The following is an 18924-nucleotide window of genomic DNA, read 5'->3' as shown; positions in this document are numbered from 1 at the left end:
AAAGGCATAAATAATTCTAAATAACTTACATAAACACAAAAAACTCCCCAAATCTTAACATATATTGCAAGAAGTTGCAGCTTTTACCTTGATTAAAGCTGTTATACATTTGTATGCAATTTTTACACTACTTTCCTATTATACTTAAGTATAATAGTAAAGTCGTAAGTTTAAGGATAACACCAATGAACCCCAAAAACAAACATAACCCTCATGCTGTGAGCTCTACGCTAATTAACTGAGAACCAATTAAGGATGCTATATGCTATACTGCATGGCAGTTCCCTAATAAATTAATAACGTTAGTTTCGGGAAAATGTGCAAACCAACTGTTCTAAAGTTCTAAATCCCCTCCATAATGATAAAGAACAACTTAAATCATGTTCAGTCAGGCACAAAGAAAGAAAGAAGGTGTAGAGGGAAAGAGTGCAGAGTTCCTCCTGAACTGAAACACTGAATGAAATGAATGATGACAATAAATGTATGCATCATTGTTCATTAAACAAGCTTTCTAACAGTTGTAGGAATATCAGCACCAGCACTGGCAACAACAATAGTTTAAAGGTGCCATATGTAAGATATAAGCATTATATATATATATATATATATTGGTATTAATCAGGTTGTAATGTAACTTAAAAGAGACCTTCCCCAAAAAACTTGTGGATTATATTATAATGTGGTTTTAGCTGGCTGCACACAAACAATATGCATATTAAACTACAATAAATAGTTGTATTCAGTACATGGGACAAAGGGTCACTTTTCTGGCCTTTAACCATTCATGCTTAGAGAGAATGGCCATGCTGAAACTAACTTATCAAGGTCATTCTAGTTTGAGCGAGCATTAGCATGTGCTGCTTGTGTTAATGTTTATCTTACTGATCCCGTGTTAATCTAAACACCAGTTTATGCTAAACATGCTGTCCCAGTTTATGCAGAAGGGTGCATCTGTGTGTGCAGCTTTATGCAGCTGGGCTAAATTGCTTGCACATGTGCAAATTATGCCTCAAAATGTGGCTGTGCATGCATTAAATTATTCAATGTGTTATCTGTTATATGTGGGATGAGAAAAAGAGATTTTTTTTTGCATAGACAGTCAGTTTTGAAGCACAATCCTCTGGGATATTTCTTCAAATATGTCTGCACAAAATTGATTTTTTACAATGCAGGGACTCCATGACAAATGGGAATGGCAGATGACCAAAGAACTTATTTTTAAAATGACAAATCTTGAGCTCAATTACTACATTAAAAAAAAAAATAATAATTTTATGATACTTAACCAAGTATGTTCTGGACAGAATGATATGTCACCCTGGGTGTGGGCTTTGCAATTAGAATTAGAAAAGAATAATAGACTTTGTAATACAGCAATAGTGAGAACACTGAAGTGACAACTTCAATAGACTGGAGTGCACAACATATTTGTTTCCAAAAGTAGACATTTACTCTACAGCTAATGTTTAGCATTTACTCTACAGCATGTTTAGCATAAACTGGTATTCGGATGAATCACATTAACAAGATAAGATACATTAATAACAAGTTTCTGGTCTGAATATTTACGTAATTATCAGTAGAGCAGAATGGTAGAATACAAATTAAGAACAACACAGACAACATCAGGAAAGCAAAAATGCACAGCTAGCACATGGTGTGAAAATTAGGTGATGCATTGGGCAGACAGATGGTTCAGTATCATATGATGACCGGATAACATGACCCTATTACCATATACATGAGGGCTTGCAGAGTTGGAGTCACATCAGAGAAAAGGTCTGAAGAAAAGTCTTCTAGTTTTGAGGGCTGCGTTGTTGTTAACTTTATCAAATTTAAAATATCTCTGAAAGCTACTTAGTTTCAAAACACAATGAGAGGAGATGTGTTTGGCCATTGCATAATTAGCCATGCCAGTACATATGGCTGTTTTGTGTTCAGGCACGTGCTTTGGGGCTTGTCTTGGCTTAGCCAACACAGGCCTCATGCTGCAAGAAAAGGTCAGCATATGGACAGCATTGGTGGAATTACAATACAGTGTTGTGATGTGATAAAAAGCTTGTCAGGTGAAGGGATGAGTGAAGGATTTACAGCTGGTGGTTTTATTCCACAAACAGAAACCCCAAACCCTCAGGAACTGTCTTGCAAAATGTTTTTCTGTGTCATGGCCATGCTCCGTGATGCTGAACGGGTTTTCAAGCACACAATCCATTTAACTTGGCCTTGTTTTCATCCCTTTTTTTTTCTTTTTGTTTTGATGTAATATTAGAAGAAATTTCACAAATGTATGCAGAGTCAGCCCTTATATTTTGAGTGTCCAACCAGCTCTGTCCTTTGGCACTTCACACAATGGTAATAATTCAGAGCAAACTAGTTTTAGCGGAATATCAATAAAAAGCTATAACCAAAAAGGTCTTCTTTGATTGAATGGGTTGATGTCTGACAAGACCAGGTAATTGTTGCTCAAAGATTTTTAGACAACAAAATACCAGATTGAAAGGCTAAGGGCTCAACATTACCTCCATACAATATGTGTGTAAATCTGAAACCTGAAAAGAATTGTGGCATGGTATGAGCAAAGCATAGCTAGACTAATACATAAAACTAAACAGCATCAGGCTGCACTCAGCATATCACATAATGCATTTAAAAGCTCGCTTTTGTAATTTATGGTATTAGTGTCAGATTTGTTACACAAGTTCTCATGAGAGGATTTTTAATTTAAGCTTCTCATAAAAGTATAATTTGCAATTTACTGTATATAGTATACAATCTGAGTGAAATTATAGACTGCTGTGTCATGAAAAACATAAAATGAACTCTAAAGTGAAGATGAAATAATAACCTTTTAGAGACTGTGCTATGTTGTGCGTGATGTCTTTTGTCAGGCATTGTGAATGTGTTATGAGCCAGGGCCCATGCGAAAATCTCTCAAAAATGGGTACTGCCAAATGATTTCTCATGATTTGTCAAAGAGAACACAAATTGGGAAGAATTGGCTTAATAAGAGAGCACCCGCATCTTCTCTAACAGCACTGGAGACGATCCAGTGACAGTAAACAGCAGAAAGCTGAATATACCAGAACTTAAAGCCAAAGAATGTGAGAAATCAGAAACCTGAGGGAGAAGCAACACTGGTCAGGGGTCTCTCTTGGGGGGTTACTACAGGTGGCATGCAGTGAATGCAGTTAATTTGAATAATGGAAAAAATAATACAAATTCAAAATACCATTTAATGTGCATTTCTGTAATTTCTTAGCTTCCAGTTTCCATTTTTTGACAATCATTACACACATTGAACCACTTATGCAGTTATGCAAAAAAAATGTTATTGTTAAAAAGTCACTTTGCCCAAGTTATAAAAAGAAAAAGAAATCTCATAGTTAACTATTTTTCATTGGGACTCGGTTTTACTAAAGAAATCTCGATGAATACTGTTGACAACGTGTTCCTTGGGTTATCTAGAGTCACCAGGACACTTTTTCTGAAAAGAGATGTTGCTGATGAATTTTTAAAAATGTCATTTTTCAAAACCATGACAACCACAAGAAAAATAGTTTCACTATTGGGATGGTAGCAGAAATTGCAGAGGCAGAGATCTCAAAACCTGGACAAATAAAACAGATCTGTATGGTGATCATACCACAAAAAATTGTAATTTGGGTGAACTGACCCTCTCAGTAATATACTGACATGCTGACATTCAACATTGGTGTCAGATGTAAACTCTGAGCTGTGATAGGAACTGCTCATAACTGAATATTGTTAAGCTGAATGTGGACACTATTGAAGAGAGTGAGAGTTATCAGGATCTCATGATAACCAGAAAACATCCGTGAAATCCAAAAGTTAAGAGGCTGCAGTGAAGTTAAAGTGTAGTATTGATCAGAGCAGCCACCAAAGAAACATCAGAAGTTTCAAGGACGTGGCATTGGAAAGTTTAACTTCAACTCCAACAAACTTTTCATGTACACTGACACACACACGTGCCAGACAGGAAGTTGATATCTCTCAGTAACATCTCCGTGCTGCTCGTAGCTCATTGATGGAGGATTGCGCTGAGATAAAATCAAAGAACCCGAGATTAAAGCAGGTCTTTGGGGCTCACCAGGCAGGTGAAAAGCGCAGCTAGTGATGAATGAGTGGATAATATTTAATGTTAATAGGGAAAGTGAAAAAGTACCTGCATATGACAAGAACTAAAAAATCATACAGTCCTCATACCCAAACAACAAACTATGCCACTTGCCAGTGTCTTCAAAAGTGACAAATCTAAATATTCGAAAACAGTTCATATGAGTTGACATGTTTTCTGACATGTTTCCTGATTTGCCACCTCCATGGTTAAAGTGTGGTTAAAAACTACATTGTCAAACAGAACTGCTGACATGAAAAGTGGTCACCCATGTTTAAGTAACAAGCTTTGTTGAGCCAGTGATCCACTCAGAGCATTGCATTTCCTGTACTCATACATTACACTAGTTTTAATACCTTTTATTTTTCAATGCACATTGTACAATTCAGGCTTTATCAAAACAACTGCATAGCTTTTTTTTCAGTCTGGTCCAAAGTAGTTGAACACTAGCAGTGTAGTTAAAAACTACTTTAGGCTCCACTCGTATTGGGAGAGGATTGGTGTGATCGTGTGAGGCTGGCCCACAGTGCATGTACCATTGGACTATGCATTGTCCTGGATGTTCTTAGCAGCCAAACCGAGAAGACCAGACGGCCTAGCCTGAGGAAGAAACATGTTTTCATGGATCTTCATGGGCCACGTTGTCTACTGAAAACAAAGGTTTCTGCTAGCCTCTTGTTACACGTGGCTCTGGTATATTCTTTCAGTTTATCTTTGAGGAAAGTTTTGAACCTCCTGTTGTCACGCATGTCGACACTTTCCTTTCTGTGCTGGTGTCAGCAACATAGTCCAGTGAAAAATAACAGCAGAGTGATTTTCTGTAGCTTTTAGTTGGCAACGGTGGGCAACTGCAGCGCAAATACTGCCAGTCAGCTCTGCCTGTTGGTTCCCAGCAGTTCAGTCCTCATCAACTTGGCTGAAGGTGATGATGTTGCTGCTGGCCTGACAGGCCGCTCACCAGCTAGGCTAGCCGCCATCCAACCGTGGGCTACAGCACCATCAGCTGCATCCTTCTTCCTCTGGCTGTCTGTGTTGCGTTTCTTTAGCAGACAACATAAAATTAGAAGTGCTCTCCAGTAAGAGAGGAAGAGAAATAACCCTGCCTGTTTGTCTGCTGCCATTCATTGACGTCAGAATACTGTATGCCACTGGATAATTAAAGGATGAAACAGCTGGTTACATAGAAAAGTACAAATAAATGTTATGGATGGAACCTCTTAATACCCACTCCACTGCACTGCACACATGAAGATGATATGAACAGTTTTAGTAATTTGGTCTTCTAAAACAGACTAGTGTACATGACAGTCAAGCTCACTTGATATAAAAAAAATGTGCATGGTAACGATCAACTATATTTAAAATCCTGGAAAAAATGAAAGTTTACCTGGTCAAATTCTTAATTAATCTGTTCTCTACTGTTTCCACCTAATGGATAAATGCAAAAAAAATGCAAGAGCAGTTACAAAAAAAAACGATAATAAAACTGAACACATTTTTGGCCATTTCGGGGCAAAGAAAACAAGCTGTAAACACAAAATATTATCATCTTCTAAGTTTGTATGGCAAACGTGTTGCCTATTTACACACCCAGCAGTTACGGGGCAACTTTATCATTCATTTGGAGTTGTCTCTTGGCAATTGTAAGTCACCATTTGACAACTCTCTGGCTGCTAAATGCTCCACTATATTCACTGGCTAGTCCCTAACTTGTCTGTCTGTTGTTTGGTGCTGGTGCGACTGTGAATGATGAGAGCAGTGAGACTGAGCCAAAACAGTTAAGTTGTGCACCAGAAAACCAAAACAATGAGCTGAAAAACACTATACAAGCTATGTGAAGCTAAGGAAATCTACAGAATTGCGTGATAATTCTCTGTGGGTTTGTACCAGCAACTTGTTTCACATACAAGTAGTCATCCATTGCTTTGAAAATATAAAAAATATTGATTACAGCTGCTATTTTTACAATAAAAAGAGGGAAACCAAAGAGACTTTATACGTGTAATACTGTAGGTGCAAAAAGAGAACAAGTTGTTAAAGTCTAAGAATAAATCAGAAAGCAAAGTAATACTGAAATTGAATGCATGTTTTGAAGAATGTGGCCCACAAAATAGTTGAAAAACAAATTCTTTCTTTTTCTTTTTCATGCTCTATAGTTGATGTGCCACCATAAGCAACTGCAAAGTTCTTTTATGCCTCAGGCCGGCTCTGACTGTGGACTTTATGAACACGTCACCAGTTTGACAAATACATGAAAACAAGGTAGAAAAGAGTTTTCCTGTAAAACATCCCACTGAATCACAATGTTAATATGATGAATGCTTGATTCTCATGGCCTGAAAGGTGTAATGTTTTCCACTAAGTGTGACTGAAAATATAATCACTGATAGATTAATCTGCTGAACATATCGACATTTATTTTCCTTGCTTGCGACTCCTTCAAGCTTCAAATTCTTAATAGGCACCATGAATGGTTTATGTCATTTTTTTCCAGTCCATTGTCAGTGACTTTCAATTTGTATCTTTTATGTATGCCACATTAGTGATGCTACTCTGGCACTAGTTTTCTAGCTTGACCTCAGATGTGCGCATGAATCAACACAGCAGAAAAATAACATTCAGGTCTGTCAATATGTTTTAGTGCCAGATTTCTAGGTACAAATTTGTTTTTCTAGCAGGTGTGATTACACTTCCTGTCTCCCCAACATGCAGGTGCCATGTATAGTATGCGCGTGCCTGGCAGCAGCTGACTTCTCGCTGTCGTAATTGAAGCGTTTTCAAATAGAACTGCAGACTTGTGAGCTACGACACACTTTCAGTGATAGGAGGTGAATGTTTGTTGGAGGACTCACCAGACTTCCTCAGCTGAAGTAGGACGGGTGAAATGTCAATCTGATTTAACAACACATGCTTTAAATTACAACTAATGACATTTTGAACGGGTCAGCTTGCACTTCCCATTGGATTGAAAAGAGAAGTTAGCTCCGCTTACAGACATGTTACAAACACGGGAAAACATATATTCAGTATATGGATTTTAATCATGCTTGTCTGCTTGAACAGACTGTACTCAAAAGTTTTCATCAACATGACCATTAACTATGTATATACAGGTTTTTTTACATTGTTCTGACGATTTCCTTTCTCGGAAGTAGCAGCCTGTCTAGCAGTCTGTGAAGAGCTTTCTCTTACTCAATGAACAAGCCTTGTGGGTAGACCTCTTTGCAATTTCCACTGCCGTCTGAAAGCATGTTTAATATGGGAAAGTAATTTTGACATTATTCAAAAGATAATAAAATTATCCTCTGGTGAACATTATGTGAATATTGTGAGGCTACTCTTGTTTATTCACAGACATGTGACTGCAGGGAGTTTTAGTAGGTTTAGCTGGCTCTTGAGAGTATAGGACTAGGATGCTTCTGTCTGTTTGTTAAATCAGTGAAGCAAGATATTGGTCAGATTTTTAGTGGCTACGAGGGAAATAGATAATGCTGCCAACTGTTCATCTTTTTGCAAGGGTATTTATCCAGTTCAAACTGCCCCTCAAACCAGATGAAATCTTACTGAATATATTTTGCAGTTAATATACGACATATGAGAAACTATTTGTGTGTGTCACAAGGCTACGAATGATGCATGTACTCTATGAAGTTGTCATCTGTTGGTAAGCTTTTGTTTGGGCGGGGAGATGAACTCAGGTCAGGACAATTCACATTCAAAATGCACTTTGTGGATGTGTTGCCTCAGGCAAGCCAAACCTTCCGTACCCCCCCTCCTCCCCAACACACACACACACATTTAGGATGCACAACACCGGCCCTCGTCTGTTTTCTCCTCTATTCCTTCACATTAAAAATGCCGTTCTGCTCAATCTGGCAGCACATGCTGCCAAGCCTACCAGGCTGTGAGGTTTACCAGCAGATACACCTCAGTCTAGTTAGGAAATCTAAGACAGAAGCTAGGGCAAAGTACAAAGTACAATTGAGGCATTGTCTTATATTAACTTAAAAGAGATTCTGCACATTAGAATTCTTGTAATGGTACACTGTATCTGTGATTCGGTAAATTTACACGTTGGATCCACATGATCCTGTGATGCTGTGGCTTACTGGCTTTTCTACTGAGTACAGCAGGCAGACATTAAGTCTGGTTAGTCCTAGGAGATTGACCTTTGAAGTGCACAGTGAACTGTAAAGCAAAGCAGATGATTAAATCAGAAAGCTGTCTTAGCTCATCATTATAACAGTGAACATTGAGAAAATTCAAGTCTAGATTAAAGCTGCACTGCGCAAAGGAAGACGTGTATATTGACACTATTGATTATGAAACAACAAAAAAAAAATGGCACAATTATTATCTCCCTTATAATCTATTATGTAAAATGTTTGTCTTTTTATGACATAACTTACAGAATCACGTCCAGTTGACCGGCTGCAGCTTTTGAAGGGCTTTCATTTCTTTGGGCATTCTGTGTTTGATCAGAAAACTTGGCATTTTGGATGCACAGCATTTGAGTAGTCAACTGTCTGTCCACTGCCAAGTCATACCAGGGCTGCAAACATGCTCAGATCAGGAGTTGAAACAGACGCACAAAACACAAAACCAAAGGACATGTAGCCCCCCAGGAAAGAAAAGTGGCTTTGATTTTTTATTTTTTTATTTTGTTTAGCCACAAATACCCCTTCTGCTGATTTAACTTTAGCCTCTATGTGATTTTTAGTGAAATAAATATGTCCTAAGAGCCCCTCCAAATCAATGATACTTGCTTGTTTTAACGGACACATTAGAATAACAAATTCAAAAAAGTTAAAAGGAGGTGGAAAGAGGTGAAAGAGAGGAAAAAAGTTAGTTCATTATGAAAAAGGTCATTTCCAATTTGACTCTGGAGCCTCGAGCATCTTCAACTAGAGTCTTACAGACTAGACCGTGCATGATTCACAATCAATAAGATTTGATTAAGCATTCAATTCAGATTTATTTGAAACCAATCAGAAACAGATGCGCCCCTTACACATATCTCTTTAATCTATGATTTCTCTTAGGAAGGGACTGATTATATAGCCACCACTAATGAGATGTATCTTAACTGCTATACTATGTTTTACATGACTTCAGGGTTTACCAAATAGAAAAACTAGTTGAATGAAAAGGAAACACTTTTCATCTTTAAATTTTCTTTGAAGCAAAGCACTCAGCGTCATAAATACCACTGACACAAACACAACGTTTGAATGATTTAAGCAGCACCAGGGTGTAACACATCAAAGTGAAAATCTCAATCTTTTGCTGATACAGTTTGTTAGACATTAAAACTTTAACTAAAAATAAAGTTCGCTCTGATTAATTTGGCTTTATGATATGATATCAGTTTTGGTGTGTGGGTTTTCAGTTCAGAGATCACCGCTGTAAAGTTTCTAACAAAAAAATAGACTAATCCCTTCATAATTAAACTGCAATCTGAAAACTAATTTCTCATTAAATTAAATCTAACATTCCAGATTAACTTAAAATCAATGTCATACTTTTCACATTTGGCCTCTAAGCCTTTATGTATATTTACAGTCTTCATCAACATCTCTGTAGGGATGCATCCAGGAGCAGATTAGGAAGGAGCCATACTGCTTCACTGTCTCTCTGTGTCTGCCTGAAACAAACATTCTGTTTGTCTGTCTTGTTTGCGGAGTCGTTTGCATGAATACACTTCTGCACATCCCTGCAACCCCCCCTTCCCCCCAATCCTATTCTTATTTTCTCATCCTAGATTGCCCTTAATTTCTCACGTCTTCTCTATTTCACCTCTGTCCTCCTTTCATTCTCTTTCTCCTCCTTCTCTTGCCGCAAATCCCTTGCTTCTTCCACCTCTTCACCCACTGCTGCCTGAGGGTTTTGAGAAACTGTTACATAATGCACTTCAAATTATCACAATGCATGTATTATGGATATGGGGAGACACAGCAGGCATTACAGGATTCGATAGGGAATAAAGGAATGAAATTACCGATCACTTGCTTCGCAGATTAAATGGGTCAATCTATCATGGTCTTGGTTATTGAGATTAAAGAAAATTGTTCTGTCAGTTTTTGTGTGTGTGTGTGCGTGCATATGTGCAAACTTGTGCTATTGAGTCATCCCCCATCTCAGCACTAAAGTACTGATAACAACTGGGTGATTGTGATGACACATGACAGTAGTTCTTACATTGTCTCGGCTGTGCCTCCTCCCTTATAAAACAGCATCACTCTCCTACGTTTTATGGCGAGGGATTTCAGTCCTTTTCCACTCTTATCTAAATGTTGGGCTGTCTTGCTCTATTTTATCGATTGTGTCCTTGTCATTTTTCTGTTTTTGCATCCAAACCATTCCGTCCTTTTGCATCCCTCTCTCCAGCCTCCCAGCCTTGTTCTTCTCCTTATAGCTGGTCTGAGCTCCTCCTGTTTTCTTCATCCAGCTGTCTATGTTCAAGGGAATTACAGAAGTCATGCTTCCACCCAAAAGATACGGGACAGTGTCTGGGCACTGCTCAGGCAGAAGTAGACTTCTAGAGCACTTAAAACTGCTGAAAACATCCCCAGCAGTCATGTCCAACCTTCACTTCTGCCTAAATACTCACTGAGTTGGACAAAAAAAAAACAGATGATGAAAGAATTATATGGCAAAGCCTCGACACATACAGAAAATCCCCCAAAGCCCCGCAGACACTCTTCCCCCATGCATTATAGATCAGTGGCAACTCAGCTCCCCTATGGACTCTACATGAAACATCATGATGAAACTAGACTGAGTGGCTAATATTTGTCACAATGGGATGTATAATACGCTGTCAAATGCAATTTTAAAGCATGATTCCAAATGATTCAATATCAAGTAAATGGATTAATTCAAATCAAGCTAGCAACAGAACCCCTGTGTCTAATCTCTTCCCCTTTTCTTTCTGAGCTACAGCTTAACACTCCTCTATTTCCATTTCTCCTGCTCTGTGATCTCTCCCTCTCGCTGCCTCCTTTTCTCTATCTCCTCTGTTACGCACATAAAAAGGTTCCAATAGGGTCGTTGGGTGGATGGTACGAGCCTGTCTTCAGCTGTCTGGTTTGGAGAACCTTTTTTTTTAAACTGTGCATCAGGAAGCTGTGAAAGCTCCTCGTGATGAAAGAAAATCTGATCAATCTGACAACCTGTTCAGCTGGCTGATCTCCTGTTTTGATTTTAATGAATTAAAATCAAACACCCAAGTGCCCTCATGGCAGAAAACCTTGGTTGGGAGCATAAATTATAGTAGAAACCAGAAAGCGCTGAGGATCTGACGGTACCTACTGGGTCATAGTGGAAATGAAGGGCATAACTGTGTTTTAAAAGTGATGAGCAGAATATTAAAATCTATTCTAAACCTGAGAGTTGAGGGGTGATGCTGGATCAGAGTTAGGGGATTTTAAATCTTAGTTTCTACAGTCTGTAGGTGTACATGCTTGAGATATAAGTGAATGCAGGAATAAAAAGTGTTATACTAGAGTAGCAAGTAAGTAAATTATTACCTTTTGAAACATTGGTTACAAAGGGATTCATATCAAAAAGAGCAACACAAATAGAAAAGGAACTTCCAACTATGTGTCTCACACCTTGTTTTATCTGTTGTGCTTTTTCTCTAGCATATTTGATGTGGTTTTGATGGTCTTCTGGTTTTGTTTCTTGTATCGTTCTTGCATGTTGCAGTCTAAGATGATCTGAAGATGATCTTGACAACAACAAATTAATCATTGCTGAAGGAGAAGGAAAACCATAAACAATGAACAAGAAGAGAAGTCACTTTTACAAGAGCATTTACCCATTCATGTAGACATTCCCAATTCTGCATGCTCAATGCTCAACGCTAAATTGTTTCTCAATTTATTTTGGAAGAATAAATCTCATAAAATCAGCACGCAATTGCAAATTAAGTGAAATAATGCTCACTTTTAACCATATATGTCACTTTGAAATATATTTTCAATTCAAGCAATTTGTTATTCCTGCACCATTAGACAAAGTAATTAATTTACACTGTATTTTTACATTAAAGTGAATTGGAAGACAGATTTAGTAGTAGTAGTTAGGAAAATATTACAGTGGGCTGATGTAACTCGGCTTCATTCTAGATGACATTTATAAAAACAAATCTCTTTTTAGACTTTATCTCTCTGCGTTGAAAGATGACTGCAATAAAATCAATGTACAACACGACCTGATTTATTGTCCATTGCTTCAATCGCCGGTTAATGTACATCTCCTAACAATTGTCAGTATAGACAGAGCAGTGGGATGGTGTTCAGAGAGATTCCTTGCAATAGTCTGCTAACAGCCGTATGTCCTGTCAAGATGTCTCGGAGCAAGACAAGGAAATCCTCGATACTTATTCACTGGGAGACACTCTGGATTAACGTGTCAGCTGAATGCCCAAAATGTAAAGATGTGAAATGTAGACTTGGGAACTGTCCAATAAACTATAAAGCTGAAGCTGCCCGTTAGCAACTCAACACAAGTTCTCTTTCTGTGTCTCATATATTTGTAAACTTTTGAGGAAACTGTATTGACGTGCACTCATTCGCTGGGGGCTGACACTTAATATAACCACTATACACCACACACCTCCGGTAAATCTATACCAATTATAACCAATCTTAACCAGGAAAAATGGTGTGTGTCTGAGCTTTCAAGAATTGTTCCTCACAAGTATAATTATACCAGATCACACATACATATGTGCATGGTTGCTCTTTCTCTCTGCTGTATGAATATTTTAGTCACTTTTTCATGTTTTATCAATGCGAAAACAGCTAACTAAACTACAGCTAAGACAGAGCAGCGGTAGTACAAGTAGTATATTGTTGCCACGGAGGAGCACTGGGAGAAACAGAGGTCTGGGAAAGAGAGAGCCAGACAGAGACTGAAGGGCTTTCTCAAAACAGTTATCCCTACTCCAGTGTACACAGTACACAGAGGCAGCACTGTTGTAACATTATTGTCCAACGCAAACTAATTTGGCATCCATGTTCAAACACTACAGAGACATCACAAGCAGAACACAACCAGTAAATTACTGGTCTACGACTACTCGGGATAAGACTGTTCTCACCATGGACGTTAGCCAGTCAATCATCGTGGCAGCTGGTCTGCTAGCAATATTTTGGTTAAGCAACCACATATTTGAAATCTAAATGTTGACTTTCTCACCTCAGCTTAAAGCTACGATAAGTAATGCTTGAGAAACTGTTAAGAGATGGCTGGATTTTTAAAGTATCCAGCGGAAAATATACATAGTTCTACACAGTTCAGGAAAATAATGATTACCCCCCAAAACAGAACAAACCAGATTATATTCTATTTTTCCAGGGCATTTGATCGGGATGTAAAGAGAATTTCAACAAACATGACAAAAAATGCTTCTGAAATGCATTACCTACCCTAGCTCTAAGTTGTTGGCACAATAACAGTTGTGGGAAGAAAATTTGAAACAGTTCTGAGTCGGCCATCACCATTGATTGAGGCAAAATGCATGCTGCTTGTCTTCCTCAAATCAACACAAATCAGCTTCAAAAGGATCTTCTGTAAAACGGGCAGAGCAGGAACATTCGGACTGTACTTGGCTGGATGTGGACTTTGAATGGAACAGTTGAATGGGTGGTAACTGGTAAACTGCGTTTCACAAGTACAGACAAGAACGCAGACTTAAAGAGGCCTTAAGTCTGTGTTTCAGCACCATGGAGAGACACATGAAAAGACTGGTTTTCAGCACCATGGACAGAGACAGACTGGGGGCAGCTAGATGTGAAACACTGCACTGAGTAAAGAGTGTTTTTTTTTCAAGCCTCAGTATTAACTAGGGAATATTTTAAGCATTATTTTTGTAGAGGCAGAGAGCTTTAGAGGAAAGTAGCTAGAGAAGGGGAATGAGAGGGAGGAGGAGAGATATGATGTAAATAAAGTCTCTGTGAAGAGAGTCTCTGTAATATGTGATCCTCTTTGAATAACTCTAACTCTCTTTGAAGGTTCGCACCACCTAAGCTCCTTCAAAGACAAATCTCAAGGGACAAAAAACTCTGCCCCCCACAACTGTACAGGACACTTTTTTACATACTTACACAAATACAGCACAATATGCCAATAAGATGTGTAGACAGACTATATTCTTGTTTAAAAGTGTATCATGTGTCTTTCATGCAGACACACATCTGTACGTCAGAGTGCCTGTGTATGATTCAAAACTTTTCTTTTCAAAGAACTAATTTTAGGGGACAAATGGCTCTAATGGCTCATGAATGCATGCGTGCGTGATTGGGTGTCTGCGGCACAAGCTTGCCAACGTACAATAGGACATGATGAGAGAGAAGGCCCTTTAAATGAAACATTGAGGTCTTTGAAAAGACAAAACGGAAAAAGCGAGAAGGCAAAAAGGTAATGTGAAATCCCTGTGTAGTCCTAACGCTGCTTGGTTACATGACCAACATGCATCAGAGGGTTGATTAGCGTGAATCACAGATATCTCGATGCCAATTCAGTGTCAGAATAAGAGTGTGTACTATAATATTTACTTCAGTATGACTTTGTAGATGCAGTTAGTCATCACTCATCACCAACCTAGCAACTGATGAAATACTGTGGTCCAACACTCAGCAGTCAGTTTATTTTGTTCACTCTGCCACAGCAGGAGATTAAATGCAAAGCTATGACAATTTTAGCGGGTAACTTTAGCCCTCTACTCTTGCTGTGACTGTTTATATATAAGTCAGGTGTTTTCCAGTGTAAACTGTTGAGTAGGTTGTTTCAATCTACAGTAGCCGTCCTTTCAGTTCACAACTGTGGGTTCAGCGTAGAACTGCTGAGTGGGCTGTTTGAGTTGAGAGAGATCAGCTTTAAGGTAGAAATGTGAGTGGCAAAAAAACAAATATATAACTCTTTCTGGAGAGGTAGGCTATGAGGAACCTAGAAATAGATAGAGAAAGGATAACCCACAACATCCAAGAATACCTTGAATAGAAATTAAGCTATTTTTAATTAAGTTGTAAAATTAAATGTTTCATTATATAGTCTTATCTGGTTTATTAGCTGGTCTAGACAGGTGATTGAACCAAAGATATGTCGGGTGCCCCCGTGCAAGCAATTATTTTTAAAATTGTGGGCAAGATTGACAGGTGTACTATGTGTCCTGGAATGCAAAATGAACTGCTGGGCCTGGTGGTGTCATAGTCCCAATTCAGCAAAATATCAACATAATCACCTTTTCCTCTAACGTCCAAGCCATGAGTGCTTCCCCTTAAAAGCACAAGGGGTACTTGAATCAGGCTCTGTGGACAGATAAATGCATTTTGCCAAAGGGTAAACGTGATCTTATCCAATGTGATGATTTTTTATAGAATACCAGTGTGACTGCTGTGTGAGATTTACGTGGGACAAAAACTATCACAGTTGCTGTTGTATGTTGGGGCCACGTGGCCGTATGCACTCACTATTTCTCAAGACTGCAAGTCTTATATTGAAAAAGGTTCTTTCAAAGATACGCAGGAGTAAAAATGAAAAGTAGCAAAGATAAAGATGTTAAACTTGCTGGCTGTGTGGTTGCAACAAGCAACTCTCTTTTTAATAAACCATAATCTCCTTCTTATACACTCAAATAGTGGGAAGACTTGTGTTTGATTAGATTAAATCCCCTCAATGAAGCTATCTGCATAGCATAAGTCAGTCACCGTGCATTAACTTTAATAAGATAATGATTAAAACGATTTCTGTAGGTGACGCTAGACACAAATAGAATCACACTTGACATATTGCTCCTGATCCACACATGTGTTTCTGGCATCTTAACTTCCTGAATTCCACTTCTTAACAGCTTCAATAGATACATAACCTTGGTTCAAGGCGATTCAGAGCTATGAATAAGCTGAACCTTACCTAAACTTTAGTTTAAAAAAAAATAATCCATGTGAGAGTGCAGAATGTGGGAGTCTTTCCCTGAAGATGGGCTTGCATTCAAATGCTCCAGTGATTATTGCGTCCATCTAACGGAAAAAATATTTTCCCCTGTGAACAAATACAAGGAGCGGTTCATAATGTTTTTAAATGAAAGGAAAGTAGTTAATCCTCAGTGTATTTTGCTCATCGACTAATAGGGAAGAAAGAGCATCCTACTGGCTGAAAATGGTTGCTGAATATGCAAATAAATGCATATTTCCTGCCCTAATTGTTGCCTTATAAAGCACAAAATAGCCGGTCAGCACAGTGTGGCAGACTATGCTGCATAAGATATCCATCTCTTAGTCTCACATTTGTTCTTAAGCAGTCTTTAAAAGTCAGCCACTAGGGTAAGATACATGTTTCAGGAATAGATTTCAGTAAACAAACAGTGTCAGTAGACTTTAATGAAGATGGGCAAATGAGGCATTAAACCTATAACTATGCATGATTCAGTAAAATGCATGAAAGGGGTTCATATTCATCAGAAAAGAGTTGAATTACAACCCATCCAGTGCATTTTTTACCTGAAGTGAAAGAGTACTTCCACGCTTTATGATTTGGCATTATGCTTCACTGTAGCTGCATGAGGCCTCCTGGGTAATTTCACACATCAGAACTGGTTCATCAACATCAGTATAGTCAGCTTTTCAAAAGGACTCACCTGCGCTTATTAACCAGCTCTTATGCGGCAGGTGTGAGCCAGCCTACCTTTGAACTTTACTTTTTTTTTTTTTTAATATTCTAATTTTTCCTTTCATTTTACAGATCGGAAATCGAACGCATACATTACACACATACACAAATGACATTGAAAAAAATGTAGACGTGTGCACAAAAGCAAACAAAAGACTATGAATGAAATACTTTTTTTAATGTACACCATAACACACAATCCAAAGGAGTTCAAATATGACCTTATTGTATCCCACAATCCCTCTGGGCCACGATCAAGGTGCCTTAATGTTGCAGCAGCTCTTTCCATCCCTATTAAATCAATAATCTCTTCCAACCAACTGCTCAAGGTTCTTATCTTCCAATCATAACATTTTTTTTTGTTTCACAGCAAGACAACCCAATGTTACAAATCTAGTTTTCCTCACAAATAACCCATCTACCTGGAGGGTCAATCTGAGGGCATTATCAAAGACAGTGCATCAGGGCACTTTACTGTTTACTTTTTTGAGGCAAGGGACAGACCCCAAGCTGTTACAGTAGTTCTAATAGTGTAAGGTATCCATCAAGCTGTCACTATAGTGTAATATAAAGCTGTGAAGACATAATTGACCAGCTGAGTCTTCAAATTCACTGTCCCTGGACTGGAAATGTATAGGTTAAATCCCTGTAGCAGCCATCACTGTGTCCACCAGCAGCCAGCTGCCCTTCAGCAAGATATGAAGCGCTCTGGATAATGTTATCAACTAGAAGCTATATAGAGCCTTTTAGCCATTTAGGTTGCAAGCAGGCTTACAGAAATAGATTGGCACCCTAATCTAAAAGGGGGCATTTGGTCGGAAGCTACAGATTATGTGGTTTGAGTTCACTTAAATGTCAACTTTTTTATTAAAGCCATAACATTTACTTTGGAATAGTTTGGGGTTCATTGATGACAGTGGGTATTTTTTTTTGGGGGGGGGCTCAAAGATCTCAGGGTCAAACCATGAAATGCGCGCACGCAGCACATAGAGACATGAGTGCAGGGTGAAACAAAGTAGATTTGGTCTACCCACAATTCCCCTACAGAATTAATATCACACACATTTACACTGTTATATAAATTCATAGTAATGGAAGTTCTAACATGGACCCACTGTAAGCTGAAGTACAGGACGACCCTTCCCTCAGAATATGACGGGGTTCACCAGGTTTTAACCTTTGTTATGAAATGGAGCCATTGCAAAGGGGCAGAAGCTCTTACCCGAGTTCCTCAGCTTGCGGTTCCTGAACACCGAGATGATCACCAGCAGATTACCCAGCACGTCCACCACGGTGGTGAAGATCAACACGCTGGCCAGGATTCCTATGACCCAGGCGGGGCGGGCACTCCCCTCCGTGGCCAGTGTGCGCTCTAGCTGCCCCAGCCGTGGCTCTGTCCGGTTCTTTATGAGTGTGAATGTGTCCGGCATCACTGGCCCACAGCCCGACGCTGCCTTCAAGTCCTAACTGTGCTCTATGTCCCGCAGGTACCGCCGGTGTGTCCTAAATGAAACATGGAGCTCACCTGGGTGACACTCCGAGTTCCACGAGAGCGCACGTCAAGCCTGCTACTTAAAGGAGATATGAGTTTGTTGATATTATGCGGGGTGACCTATATAAAGTTACATAGACTCTTGCCTTCTCGCACAAAACTCATCCATCCATGTGCCACGGAAAGCCGATCGGACACGCGGCGGTGCCACACCTCCACCGTGGTAAGGAAATGTAAATTATTTGTCGTTTAAAAGATATTTAATGAAAGTAGGTCCAGACCACTCATATTTAAAGTCTCCATCCTCTTCAAGTGCCCCTAGCTTGCTGGTTGGCATCTCGAACTCCCATCCGTCTGTACGCGCCCACGTTGGTCAAAAACAAAAAACAAAAAGAGAAGGCTATTCCTTTTCTAAAATGTCAAACCATCGCACCGCCTCGGGAGTCCCTCCTGATTTAATTTGCTATTCTCTGCGAACGGAGGAAAAAATCGTCCTCCCTAGCCGTTTGTGATGCCCTTGCCATGCGCTGAACTACGACGCAACCGGCGCTGCGCGTTGCAAGGCGGCACTGTGGTAAATATCACAGAGAGAGAGGGAGAGAGAGAGAGAGGGAGAAGCCTC

General features: G+C 39.1%; 1 protein-coding gene across 1 annotated transcript in view; it reads right to left on the bottom strand.

Annotated features, from left to right (window-relative positions):
- Positions 1-18924, bottom strand: part of mtnr1bb (melatonin receptor 1Bb) — a 29601-nt gene extending 10677 nt beyond the window's left edge. Inside the window, exon 1 of the mRNA XM_035666643.1 lies at positions 18033-18924. Within this exon, the coding sequence (XP_035522536.1) occupies positions 18033-18240 (208 nt within the window). The 5' untranslated portion in view covers positions 18241-18924. The remainder of the gene's footprint in view (positions 1-18032) is intronic.

This window comes from Morone saxatilis, unplaced genomic scaffold, assembly GCF_004916995.1.
Source record: "Morone saxatilis isolate NCDOM2014 unplaced genomic scaffold, NCSU_SB_2.0 Contig20, whole genome shotgun sequence".
Lineage (NCBI taxonomy): Eukaryota > Metazoa > Chordata > Actinopteri > Moronidae > Morone > Morone saxatilis.
Note: the sequence above shows the minus strand (reverse complement) of the source record. Positions and strands in the feature narration are given on the sequence as shown.